This window comes from Gadus macrocephalus, chromosome 18 (genome assembly GCF_031168955.1).
Source record: "Gadus macrocephalus chromosome 18, ASM3116895v1".
In the NCBI taxonomy this organism is placed as follows: domain Eukaryota; kingdom Metazoa; phylum Chordata; class Actinopteri; order Gadiformes; family Gadidae; genus Gadus; species Gadus macrocephalus.
The window spans coordinates 19,738,142-19,752,096 of NC_082399.1; the positions used below are offsets into that span (position 1 = coordinate 19,738,142).

Here is a 13,955-nt window from a genome sequence, read left to right on the forward strand (position 1 = left end):
TAACAGAACGACGCATCTAACCCCGCATGGAATGCTTACGGGTCGACCCATGCCTTCGCCTGTCATTCGAGGGCCTCACAAAGGACCTCCATTGGAACAATTGGAAACTGAATTAAGACGCTATATGGGACAACTAACTGGCATACACAGGCTTATTTTTAACAGGAGAAAGACAGAGTTCCAGAGTTGGAGAAGGAGCCACCAAGGGGGGTGGAGCCAGGTGACCACGTGTATCTCAGAGTCTTCAGGAGAAAGTGGAACAAACGAACCCAGGAGAGAAGGACCATACAAAGTCACCAACGCAACACCAACAGCCATCCAAGTGGAAGGAAGTGCCACGTGGTATCATCTCAACCACTGCACAAAAGCTGCTCAACCCAAAGCCAGAGACGACCGTGAGGAGGAGCCAGACGCAGACACACGTGGGGCTGACCAGCTGCCCCAGGACCAGATCCAGTCGAGCCAAGAGATACAGCAGCATGGTGATGCTGAAAACGGGGAGCCTGTTTCTGATCCTTTACGGGTTGTGCCAGATTCCGCTGGCACAAGCACAGACCCCGAGGAAGGATGAAACCACGGGGACAACACAAACCTGGAAGGGCCAGGAATTAGGGGGTGGTAGGCCTACTGAAGAAAGCCAGAGAGGAACACAGGATAATCCGGCCCAAAATCATTCAGGACTGGTTGACAACAAGGGGAAAATAGTCTTATATGCTCAGATACCACCGCAAGACCAAGTTAATGAATTTGTGTTTACTGTTATGTCGGATAACCAACCGTTATGTGCATTAACCTTCCGCCAGAATCATGAACATGTGCATAGGGAAGATCGGTGTGAATTACATATCCAATTTAATTCAATGAAATGGTGTCTGTCATAGAGGAGTCGGGTGACTGGGGGAGGATGCTCTATTAGGGGAGATAGATTGGAGTGACACTAGAAAGGAGACCGGAATGTGAGAATCGGACATTAGAAGGAGGTCCTATTCTCTTAACTGGTGACCTCTTCATGTGAACCACAACCATTTCAGACTGTGTGAACAAATGGACATTGGACTAATGGGTTCCAGGCTACTACGGTGCCCAAACCCCCCACGTTATATAGTATACCGGTACATGACAATAATCAGAACTATCCCAATCCATGCAAGCTTGTTGACAGTTTTCAGTTTTTAATTTCTTTTAGTTTTTAATTTCTATTATTTACTTATTTTTTGAAATGTCATTTTTTGAGTTTCATATTTTTATGTCATATTTTTTGAAATGTCATTTTTTGAGTTTCATATTTTTATGTCATATATTTTGAAATGCTTATTTTCAATGCATGCTGAAAATACTGTGTTATGTGTGAATTCTAGTTAGACATGTTAAACATTTGATAGATCTTTTTTGCCTTAAACCAGGTTGAGACTCCTGAACATGTTTAAAGGTTTTTTAACGATGATCAAATGTAGTGTAGAATATGACCCAAACGACTGTTACGTTTCTGTTATGTTTTTGTTATGATCTTATTAGATCATAAAGGGGAGATGTCTGGTAGAAATTAGTGAGTATATTCTATAGTAAACCATGATTATTAATAGGCTTAATATTTTAAATAGTGGAAAGCACATGACGCCTGAGTCTGGGTTCAGAGCAGATGGTAGGCGCACAGAAATGTCCTGGGAACTGCGGGGTCAAGTCATGTTGACCTCCACCTTTCAGCCTTGGGTCATTTTGGCTAACAAGGCAAATCCCTGCGGACCTCAGACCGGGGCACGGTTGATAACACGCTGAGACGAAGATTGACTAGGCGGAAACCTCATTAGGGACAAGGGAACCTCCATTGTATTAAAGAAGTTCCTGTATGTGTATAAAGGAGGGCTGGGACCGAAGTTCAAGCAGTGACTTTGCAAACCTACTCAGGCTGTTGTTGTTGTTGTTTTTCTGCATGATAAAGTCTATTGTCAATTCTTGCTCCGGACCCCTCGATTTCTTTTGCACTCTCTCTCTTAAATTAGTCTAAGTGTTTTAAATCTCGATTAATCTCCGTTATTAGCAAAGTTCTGCTCTATATCAGCAGTGATAAGCAGCCTGGCAGTGTGGCGCAGGAGATGTTTTTTGTACCCTTGAACAATGACTTATCTTATCTCTGAAATATTTGAATCTTGTCTCTTGTAATGTGATTGGTGGATTCAAATAAAGAATTAAATGTGCGTGCGTGTGTGTGCACCCAGGCGGTCCTGGCCGCCCATGACACGGTGGCCCAGAAGAGCTTCGACCCGGTGCTGCCCCCGCTGCCCGAGGACCTGGAGGAGGAGCTGGAGGAGGAGTCGGTGAAGATCGTCCGTCTGGTGAAGAACAAGGAGCCCCTGGTGAGAGGCCAGGCCCCCTCCGGCACAGCTTGGGAACCACCGCTGTATGCTGAGTGGCTGGCTGGGTTCTCCAGGGTGTAATGCTGTATGCTGATTGGGTGGTTGGGTTCTCCAGGGTGTAATGCTGTATGCTGATTGGCTAGTTAGGTTCTCCAGGGTGTAATGCTGTGAGCTTATTGGCGGGTTGGGTTCTCCAGGGTGTAATGCTGTATGCTGATTGGCTAGTTAGGTTCTCCAGGGTGTAATGCTGTGAGCTTATTGGCGGGTTGGGTTCTCCAGGGTGTAATGCTGTGAGCTTATTGGCTGGTTGGGTTCTCCAGGGTGTAATGCTGTGAGCTTATTGGCTGGTTGGGTTCTCCAGGGTGTAATGCTGTATGCTGATTGGCTGGTTGGGTTCTCCAGGGTGTAATGCTGTGAGCTTATTGGCTGGTTGGGTTCTCCAGGGTGTAATGCTGTGAGCTGATTGGCTGCGTGTTGCAGGGAGCTACGATACGGAGGGACGAGGTGACGGGCGCAGTCATCGTGGCACGCATCATGAGGGGAGGGGCTGCCGACCGCAGCGGTAAGGAGTGAACACACACACACACACACACACACACACACACACACACACACACACACACACACACACACACACACACACACACACACACACAGATCCACTAGCCCATAGACACACAACCACTCATACAGATGCAAGCACAAACAAACATTTGTCATTTCTGCAAAAAACGTATGAAGAAAGGATAGATAAGCAATAAACAATGTGTTTGAATGTTTGTATTTGCCAATTGTGACTCATTCGAGCGCTAAGCCCATAAAAAAACCTGCCGAATACAACCAGTGGCAGGACAGGTCACTCACCTCATTGTATCAGAAAGAGCTACTGCACACAGTAGATAGGAGCCGGGCTACAGTTTGAAACTGTCCTCGACAGAACAAGAGATTCTGTTTGATTAATTCCTCTATCTTATACCTCATCATCTAATATTATAGCCACTTTTTCGCTGTATACACATTTAAATTTGAATTTATATCGACACCTTCCTCTACTTTCTATTGGCTGTGCACATTTAAATAAGTCTCTTCCAGTATTTTATACTCTGGAAGAAGGACTGCCAAGGGGGAGTAGAGAGAGATATGACCTCTGACTCCAGCGGTCTAACCCTAACCCTGTATCAGAGCACTGTTTGAAATACATCAATATATAACAAATGTGATATGTTGTATTTTTGATATTAATTTATCCTTCAAATGTTTACTATTATCATTATTATCTGGTATATTATTTGTCCTTTTTTTTTGGCTTTGGCCATGGCAAACAACGATTTTACGAGAGAGAGAGAGAGAGAGAGAGAGAGAGAGAGAGAGAGAGAGAGAGAGAGAGAGAGAGAGAGAGAGAGAGAGAGAGAGAGAGAGAGAGAGAGACGTTTTTACACTACCAAAAATGCACGCCTTTTTTTTGCACATGTGAATAGTTAATCGCGTTTTTAGCCTACACTCAGTAGGGTAAAAAATACTCAGTAGTGTAAAAAGGCACATAGAGAGAGATTATAACACAGGGATGTGTCACACTAAACCTCAATGCTAAAGTTTGACTCAGACCGTCTGTCTGCCACAAATCCTTGGGCTTAGCGACACAAGATTGTCTCCCAAGAGAGATCACAAGAAGAGTCTCTGTGCTCGTTGCCATGGTGATAGTGTTGAACATTTACAGTGAAACAGTAAATGCAACAGTATTTGTGTTCAGCTTGTGTACTTACATTTTGATTTATCTCTTGTTTGCCTTTTGACGTGTATGTGTGTGTGTGTGTGTGTGTTCCCAGGTCTGGTTCATGTCGGAGATGAGCTTAGGGAGGTCAATGGCAATCTGATTATCCACAAACGGCCGGATGAAATCAGTCAGATTCTGGTAAACTCTGTGTGTGTGTGTGAGAGTTTGTGTGTGAGCGTTTGTGTGGGTATGTTTTTTGTATGCAATATGCATGTGCGGTATATTCTTTGGATGATCATCAAGATCTTCATCACGTAGTAATAATAATAATCAATACCTTTATTAGTCTCAGTCCCAGGGGTCTATCACCCTCAAGATCATTCCGGCTACCACAGAAGAAGACAAACTGAAAGAGAGTCGGGTGAGACTACTTTATTATTCATTAAAATCTCTCTCTCTCTCTCTCTCTCTGGTTAGGGTTAGGACCTCCAGATGTGTCCAACTGTCGAGGGCCAACAGGTTCTGCTTCTTTCAGTTTGTTTTGGATCCTGGTGATTCAGTCCGATTCTCTTGTTCATGGCTGCTTCAATACTGATTCACAGTAGTTCAAAATCCCAATACAGATGGAATCAGAACCAAAGTCATGATATCAGGCGATAAGGATCCCAGCCCTAGTTCAACGTCCACCACTCCCCCAGAACCCGCTCATTATGGACCTGGATGAATTAAATCAAGTGGCTTCGCTTCAATTGGTGCTCGCCCCCACAGGTGTACCTGCGGGCTCTGTTTGACTACACCCCCTTCGAGGACAAGGCCACGCCCTGCCAGGAGGCGGGACTTCCTTTCAGACGAGGGGACGTCCTGCAGGTGGTGAGCCAGGACGACGCCATCTGGTGGCAGGCCAAGAAGGTGGGCGACCCCAGCCTGCGGGCCGCCCTGGTCCCCTCGGCCCAGTTCCAGGAGCGGTGAGGACCGCTCCCCTTGTCCTCTTAAAGGGGTGATATCATGCTTTTTGACTTTTCCCTTTGCTTTAGACTGCTATATGACGTAAGTCTGAGCAAGGGGGAGTATTACTACCCACCGAGAACGCCCCTCAATAAGTGCCTGAAACAGCTTGTTTGCCCTCAAACTTTTCAGTGTGACGTCAGACAGAAGTCTGAAGTCTGCCGTAATTTCTAAAACTTGTCGGGGGTATGAATTTGCCGACGCACGCGTAAAGCATGCTGAACAATCACAGCAGACTTGGCGTGTTGTTTCAATAAGGTTGTACTCTGACTGTAAACGATGTGCGTTGTTTCAATAAGGTTGTACTCTGACGCCTCCTGTGTTCTCTCTCTCCTCTTTCTTCTGATTCTCTATTGCTCTCTTACGACCGCAGGCGGCTGAGGTACAGGAGGAAGATGGGCACCTACCCGACGGCCGTCTCCCCAAAGATAGCCCCATGTAATAATAATATAAATCAGTTTTTTATAGCGCTTTTCTAAGTACTCAAAGACGCTTTACAAATAAGAAAGGAATACATACAGACAGTACAGACACTCAAACAAAAGGGAAAATAAATAAATAAACAACACCACAACAATAGGCAACAAATTAAGAGAGCGGGAGAGAGTGGAAGATGGCGGAGGATGATTTGTCAAATGTTGTAGGTGGTCCTGAAGAGATAGGTTTTAAGTTGACTTTTGAATGAACGAGTGTGAATGAGTGTATGAGAGTTTCGGATGGCCAGAGGGAGGGAGTTCCAGAGGGTAGGGGCGGCGATGGCGAAGGCTCTGTCCCCCAGGGTGCGATACTGTAAGTCTCCATGGCAACCATCTGGCCCCACCCACCGTCACATTCGCCCGGCGACACCCTTCCTCCACTTTCTATTGGCTGTGCACATTCAAATAAGTCTTCAGAAGTTTGGCAGAAGGACTGCCAAAGGAGAGTAGAGGGGGATATGACCTCTCACCCCAACGGTCTGACCCTTAACCTCACCCTGTATCGTAGCGCTTTGATGGTAAACCCTTTTGGTCTCTGTATCACTGTTATGGTAAAAACCCTTTTGGTCTCTGTATCACTGTGATGGTAAACCCTTTTGGTCTCTGTATCACTGTAATGGTAAAACCCTTTTGGTCTCTGTATCACTGTGATGGTAAAACCCTTTTGGTCTGTATATCACTGTGATGGTAAAACCCTTTTGGTCTCTTTATCACTGTGATGGTAAAACCCTTTTGGTCTCTGTATCACTGTTATGGTAAAACCCTTTTGGTCTCTGTATCACTGTGATGGTAAAACCCTTTTGGTCTCTGTATCACTGTAATGGTAAAACCCTTTTGGTCTGTATATCAGAGCGCCTCATCCCCATCTTAGCCCCCCCCTACCTTGCCGACCTCCTCCATCACCACGCCCCCTCCCGATTCCTCAGGTCCAATTCTGCCAACCTGCCTCAAGTTCCACGGACTGAGCGACAGACTTGGGGTGATCGGGCCTTCTCAGTTGCTGCCCCCACCCTTTGGAATTCACTCCCCTCCCACATCAAAGTCTCTCCAACCCTCTCTTCTTTCAAATCTGCCCTCAAAACATTCCTTTTCACACTAGCCTTCCCCACCTAACTCCCACCTTATTCTTCATGTTTAACCTGTTTTTCTTTTATTCCTAGTCTGTTTTACATAGTTTTGATAGGGCAATATGTAAAGCATCTTAGAGTACCATATTAAGCGCTATATAAATTTCATTTATTATTATTATTATTATTATTATCTTCAATCCTCTTATCAGGGGAAGGGTCGCGGGGGGGTCGGGTCGCGGGGGCAGCAGCTCCAGCAGGGGGCCCCAGACCTCCCTTTCCCGGGCCACATTAACCAGCTCTGACGGGGGGATCCCGAGGCGTTCCCAGGCCAGTGTTGAGATATTATCTCTCCGCCTAGTCCTGGGTCTTCCCCACTTGTCATGCCTGGAACACCTCCCAAGGGAGACGTCCAGTGAGCAGCCTTACCAGATGCCCAAACCACCTCAACTGACTCCGTTCTAAGTAGAGGAGCTGCGGCCCCAATCCAAGCTCCTCACGGATGGCTGAGCTTCTCCGTGAGACGCCAGCCACACTCCTGAGAAAAAAAATCTCTGCCCACGATCTCGTCCTTTCGGTCATCAACCATCCATCATGACCATAGTTGAGGGTAGGAACGAAGATCGACTGGTAGATCGAGAGCTTTGTCTTGTGGCTCAGCTCTCTTCGATGGTAAAACCCTTTTGGTCTGTGTATCAGGGTATCGCTGTTATGGTAAAACCTAGGGATGGGCACGAGTAGTAAATTCCAAACTCGAGTGATCGAAGGAATTCCTCGAGGATCAATCGAGTACTCGTTAAATCAAATCTATTTTTAGAATGCAACGCATCTGCAGCAGGAATAGGCCTGATGATGAACGGCAATATTACCAACCAAACATGTAGGCCTAATGCTTATTCTCCATCAAAACAGTCAGAGTTAACAGAGTATTCATTATTTATTTTTGCAAACGTTCAAAACACATTTCCCTTACAAAAATAAATATGCGTCTCACAATTTAAATCACGTCGAACCAAGGCCTGTAACAGTTTTAAAAAAAACGAAACAAGTAGCCTAACCATTGCAAATAAATGCTTAAAGCTGCAAATAAAACGGCAGCAAATGGACTATGGAAATACTCAGCGTTGTGATCTTCTCTACACGCCCGGGATTACAGCTGCGTCTTGCGGGTGAAAATATAGCCGACACACTTTCACTTTCACCGTTGCTGGGGGTCTGCTTTCCCGAACTCACTGTTGTGTTTCAGGAGCATATGTTGCCGCATAGTACTTTCTGGTAGCTCGATTTCGCTTGGCATATTTTACATTTCACCTTATGATCTCCTATTTCTTTAAAGTATTTCAATTCTTCGCTGCGGTTTGCTTTAACCGCCATCTCTTAACTTTTTGAATTCTGGCGTGCCTGCACACGCCACGGAACGCGCCATGGAAATGGATGCATTTAATTTTCTTTGTGCCCACGTCATGCGTTAGTGGCGCCGACAGAAAATTGATACATTTGCTTCAGAAAACTTTGTTTGTGTGTGTATATGCAAACTCGAGTTTGCCTGTCCACCAACCGAGTTCATTTGTAACGAGTAGTACTCGAGTAATCGATTCCTCACGCCCATCCCTAGTAAAACCCTTTGGTCTCCGTATCAGAGCGCTGTGATGGTATAACCCTTTTGGTCTGTGTATCAGAGTATCGCTGTTATGGTAAAACCCTTTGGTCTCCGTATCAGAGCGCTGTGATGGTATAACCCTTTTGGTCTGTGTATCAGAGTATCGCTGTTATGGTAAAACCCTTTGGTCTCCGTATCAGAGCGCTGTAATGGTAAAACCCTTTGGGCTGCCCGTTAATTGTAGCCTGAAGAGATTTGACTCCTCAATTCATGACTGATGTTTGTTTAATGCATTTATGTAATGTATTGACGTTTTCTGACGATGAGATATTTATCTCATCATCTGGGTTCGAACACGCTACGCAAATGTTTGGTTTACTGCTCGGTTTAAGATTTCATTTGAAGAGAAGCGGGCTATGGTGGAATAGTCTTTTTTGATTTAGGAAGATTACAGAAATGACCAAGAAGACTCCACCACCAGTGGCTTCAGAGCTTCCTCACTCTTCTACTTTAGCACACGGTACACTTGACTATTCTTTATGCAGCTCCATTTAGAGTAGGGCAGCTATTCTCAACACTTGTATTCTGTTTTTTAATTCAATTCCGACTGTGGTGGTGAAGTGATTTTTCCCCGGGGTCGTCCACATTTATATTGCATGAATACCATTGGACCCCCATGACAGAACCAGTCTGGTTCTCTGAGCACCACCTTGTTTAGCCCTCATTAATGCCGCGTTTCCACTGCAGGGTGCTGTACGGTTCGGTTCGCCTCAGTCCGGTAGGGAGGGGGGCGGTATAGCCCAGCTCAGTTCCGAGGTCGCATTTCCACCTCCGACAGTACCCTTTATGGTAGGCCGGATGTCGATCGCCGCGGCAGCTACGTAAACATCGTGACATCATAGCAGCGCGACACAGTGTAGCCTGCTCAATAAAAACAATGGAAAAGTTGAACGCGACAGCAAGCTCCCTCTGCACGTCTTCCTCCCCAAGAATGCAGAGGAACGTCTCCACCTCCTTGTTCGCCCAAGCAAGCGTTTTACGCGACATGTTCATTGTAAAGAATAATACCTCAAGGCTACTGATTGTTTGTTTTTATCCCCACGTCGCCCGGAAGTGACGATTCTGTTGACCAATCAACGGAGGGGGTGTGTAGCTCGAATTTTCCGGCACCCTTTTAGGCGTCTCAGTACCCCAACGGAGGAGTACTGAAGACGAGGGCAAAACGAGTACGGCTCAGTCCGGGTCACGCCCACTTTTGGCGTCGGAAACGCAATCCGTACCGCACCTTTGCGAACCGAACCGTACCGCACCCTGCAGTGGAAACGCGCCATAAGTCTCCTCTTCGCTTGACCTCGTGACATATCCTATCACCGAGGTGGTGAGGAAAGGACGGCTAGGACGGATAGGACGTAATGTCTGGGATTATTGGATCGAATCCCTTTATCTCAGAGTTCTAACCGTAGGGATGGAGACAGGTGTCGCTCGTTACCTTACCAACAGGTTCAGTGTTGCCAGAATGGGCCAAGGAAAACTGGCACAATCTGGCAACACTGAACAGGTCTGCATGCCAGGGCCCGTAACGAACATCACCAGACACATCGGTTCACTCTGCCCTAGGTCTGACCCCATAGCTCCCATCACACCACATGTTATCCTGTATGATGGTATCCCTGTTCTACTGTGTGATGCCTGTGATATCCTCTGTCTAATGACCTGTTTGATTCCTCACCTTGCTAACGCTAGGCGTCCGTGCTGGTAAAGGTGTGTATGTCAAAAGTCACAATCCATATTAAGCACAATTTTAGATCCTCAAACACAGAATAAAGACAGGCTCATCAGAATTTTTTTTGCTGTGGTGTACTCTTGAAGTCTACCATGAAGATACTTTTATTGAGAGATCGTATCTGCATCCACTGAAGAGAGTGAGAGGGGTCTTCTGCAAAACCCCGCAATTCTAAATGGTTGATTGGTAAAATGAAACTAGAGGAATTCATCCCAATCTGATATGCTAATATACATCAATGATCTGTGCTCGGGATCTTTAAATGGTGTTTCAATCCTCTCTATGATCCCACAATGGGTTCTTTCATACAGGATTACATGCATGGACCTCTCTCATCCATTCCACCATCGAACCCGTGACAATGAACACAATCATCACCATCACTCCTCCCATTGTCCCTCCCTCCTCCCCCCTAACCTCTCCCCTTGCCTCCCTACAGAAGACTGTGATAGTGACCGGGGTCAGGACATAGGTGAGGAATTAATTCATTTATGGTTAATTGATAAATTCACAGATATGCTAATTAAAATAGTTGATTGATTAATTTTGCCACTTTCGATATTTGTTCATAGATTTGATTAATTCGATGAGTGAATGGATGAATGCTCTCTGTGAATCCCTGCTACACTGTGTCACGGCTATCATTTAAACCTGAGATTTATTATTGTGTGTATAAATGATTGATAGCATCAACAAGCTTGTCACCCACCATCCAGGGACTGATTGTTTGCTGTGGGATGGATTTGGGCCACAAGCTCCGACATATTTGTTTCTTCATTGTTTAGGTTTGATTTTAATCATTTCTGGGCAAAAAAACAATGCTCATTGCATTTTGTATTGCAATGTTTTTATCTATTATTGCATATTGAGTATGTTAATTTATACAGTACATAGTTGTACAGCTGTGGTACAAGGTTACAGTAAACTGTAGTCATTCTGATATGGTGTTTCATACTACAGCTCATCCTAGCTCACTGCAGCTCATTTAGCTTTTAACTCACACCATGTTACAGGCGTGTCGTCGCACTCCATACTGCAAGCGTGTCATGCTATAGGCTAGAGGTGTGTCATGCTACGTGATACAAGCAAATCTTTGTGCTTAATGCTACAGGCGTGTCATCGAGCTACAGGCGTGTTATTGGCTATAAGCATTCTAAATGCTACAGGCATGTCATCTTGCTACAGGCATGTTATCATGCTATATGCTACAGGCATGTCATCGTGCTACATGCTACAGGTGTGTCATCGTGCTACATGCTACAGCCCAGCATCGTGCTACATGCTAAAGACAAGTCATCATGATACAGGCATGTTGTTGGCTATATATACAAAAAGTAGCCATCACTTCTCTAAATTACTACTTTCAGAATTTGAGGTTCAGAGCAGTATTATCTGTCTGTCATTTATTTCATTAATTCCAAATGTTGGTTGTGATGATGTACGAAATAACCCATTCCATCAATTGACGACTGCATTTTACAAGTGTGTTACGAGTGGCAGGGTGTGCACTTATTTAACATGCCTGGTATGAAAGGTTTCAAAGAATGGGAACATTTAAATAATCTCTGAAACAACAATTTATTTCTTAGTGTTGGATTTAAACTCAATGCAGGGCCACTATTTGAGTGGATTGGACGAACATTGGAACAAATTTAATTGTTTGGAGTGCCGCGACAGAACAAATCAAGGAATGGGCGCAGTTTACTTCATTTCGGCTCAAAGGCAATACAATGCGCTTTACAAAAGAGAGAGGCGAGAATATAGCCTAGACAAGGCCCTTTTCAAACAAATTCTCGAAGGGGAGCAATAAAAATAAAAAAACAGTTTTTGCCCATAGAAAGAAAATCCTTTAAACATCGACTGTTAAACAATATCCCCCAACCTCGGAGATGATCAGAACAGCCGGTAAGGTGAAATTGATTGAACCACAGATTAACAACAGTTTTATTTTTTCTCGTGCCATAGGCCTGCGTGCAGTTGTTAGATGCACATAACATGTTTTCATATTTTGTCTTATTTTTCTCGACTCTACAGCATTCTCTCAGCATTCCCTTAATTAATGGCCTCAGTGCGCAAGAATGATTTCTGAAGCTCCTTTTACAGTAAACCACCTCACAATGAACGTTCAAATAACCCCCAGAGTTCAGTGTCCATCAGTCCCAACATTAAGAAACGGAATCGAAAAGTCCAAGCAAGAATTGGGTCAGTGGGGATTTTGGGATAGACTGGAAAAGGGCCTTATGACTTGGGCCAAATATCCACAACGAATGAGGGTTGCCGACTATCCCCAATGAAGAATGTCAGTGTAGGACACTAAAGCGCATGAATTAATTAATTAAAGTACAATGATAATAGTAATGAAATTTATATTAATGACCTCATGTCGGAATGGCAGGACGTTTGAAATAAGGTTAAGTACCGCCACTCTGACAATGGAAACAGAAATTGTCGGAGTGGTGGGACGTTTGAAAACAATGGAAGTGCCGCCACTACGACAATTAGACGTCAATGTCGGAGTGGGGACATGTTGGAATGGAAGGCGGTCCCTGGTACAGGCGTGTCATCGTGCTACAGGCGTGTCATCGTGCTACAGGCATGTCATCGTGCTACAGGCATGTCATCGTGCTACAGGCATGTCATCGTGCTACATGCTACAGGCATGTCATCGTGCTACATGCTACAGGCATGTAATTGTGCTACATCCTACAGGCATGTCATTGTGCTACATGCTACAGGCATGTCATCGTGCCTCAGGCACCTCATCATGCTACATGCTACAGGCGTGTAATCATGCTACATGCTCCAGTCATTATGTTGAGAAGGTAGAGGCAGTAATGCATGTCTTTCAGCCTAGCTCTTTGTTGTGGTGGAGCGCTGTAGCGCTGAGCGGCCCGCTAACATTAGCTGTAGTTTCTCCCACCAATAAGGCCTCCGTCTCCTGCGGCAATGCCTTCTCATGGGATTTTTACTCAGGTACTGTTCAGTGACCTTTCTACCGCTGCCGTTTGTTAGTGTGCCTTTTTGGTTGCTTTCAGTTTGTCTTTTCTTTGCAATATTGGTGCCAAATGTCAGGTCTGTTAGTGTTTTTTTCTGCTGTTATTGTTTTTTGACAGCTTCTGGTATTTCTATTTGATTTGTTTTGGCGTACATTTGCTTGCTTCAACCATTTCTGAACACTGCCCTCCGATCCTCTTCTACGGCAGCCGGCCTGCGGAGGAGCTTCCATCTCAAGAGGGACCGACAGGGGGGCTCCCCGGTAGACCCCCGCTCGCCCGATGCCCACACAGACTTCCTGATCTACGAGGAAGTGACGCGGTACCAGCCGCGGCGCGGGGAACGGGCGCGGCTCATCGTGCTAATCGGTAGGAGGTCTAGGGTCCCTCTGGGGGTCGAACCCCAATATCCTCAGTTTACCTCGTAATGTCACAGCTCCATTGTGACCTCATTTAGTCTTTCAGATATTTACTTGAAAATAAAGTCAGTAGTATTTTTAAACCTTGTCTCTCACTGCGTGTCTACCTGTGTGTTGTGGCCCTCAGGATCCCTCGGGGCCCGGATCAATGAGCTCAAGCAGAAGGTTATAGCGGAGAACCCCAGACATTACGGTCTGGCTGTGCCTCGTGAGTACTACTGTCCGATCGATTTCATGCCTACAGTTTGTACTGCGCTTTCTAACAGTGAACTTTCCAAATGGTATTCAGAATACCTACATGTTTATTTATAACACTACATGTATTTAAATATGGAGTGTAGCTCAGGAGGTAGAGCGGGTTGGCTGGTAACCGCAAGGTTGCTAGTTCAATCCCCGGCTCCTCCTAGCTCCGAGTGTCGAAGTGTCCCTGGGCAAGGCACCTAACCATAACTGCTCCCGACCAGCTGTCTGTCGCCTTTGCATGGCTGACTCCGCCGCCGGTGTGTGAATGTGTGTATGAATGGGTGATTGTGAGGCACTATTG

General features: G+C 45.5%; 1 protein-coding gene across 1 annotated transcript in view; it reads left to right on the forward strand.

Annotated features, from left to right (window-relative positions):
- The window catches only part of LOC132446510 (MAGUK p55 subfamily member 3-like), a 64,944-nt gene that overhangs the window by 44,372 nt on the left and 6,617 nt on the right, over nucleotides 1-13,955 (forward strand). The window contains exons 6-16 of the mRNA XM_060036841.1: nucleotides 2,217-2,354; nucleotides 2,835-2,916; nucleotides 4,181-4,266; nucleotides 4,415-4,489; nucleotides 4,837-5,033; nucleotides 5,447-5,530; nucleotides 10,146-10,147; nucleotides 10,439-10,471; nucleotides 12,910-12,972; nucleotides 13,203-13,361; nucleotides 13,539-13,619. Coding sequence (XP_059892824.1) covers nucleotides 2,217-2,354; nucleotides 2,835-2,916; nucleotides 4,181-4,266; nucleotides 4,415-4,489; nucleotides 4,837-5,033; nucleotides 5,447-5,530; nucleotides 10,146-10,147; nucleotides 10,439-10,471; nucleotides 12,910-12,972; nucleotides 13,203-13,361; nucleotides 13,539-13,619 — 1,000 coding nt within the window. The remainder of the gene's footprint in view (nucleotides 1-2,216; nucleotides 2,355-2,834; nucleotides 2,917-4,180; nucleotides 4,267-4,414; nucleotides 4,490-4,836; nucleotides 5,034-5,446; nucleotides 5,531-10,145; nucleotides 10,148-10,438; nucleotides 10,472-12,909; nucleotides 12,973-13,202; nucleotides 13,362-13,538; nucleotides 13,620-13,955) is intronic.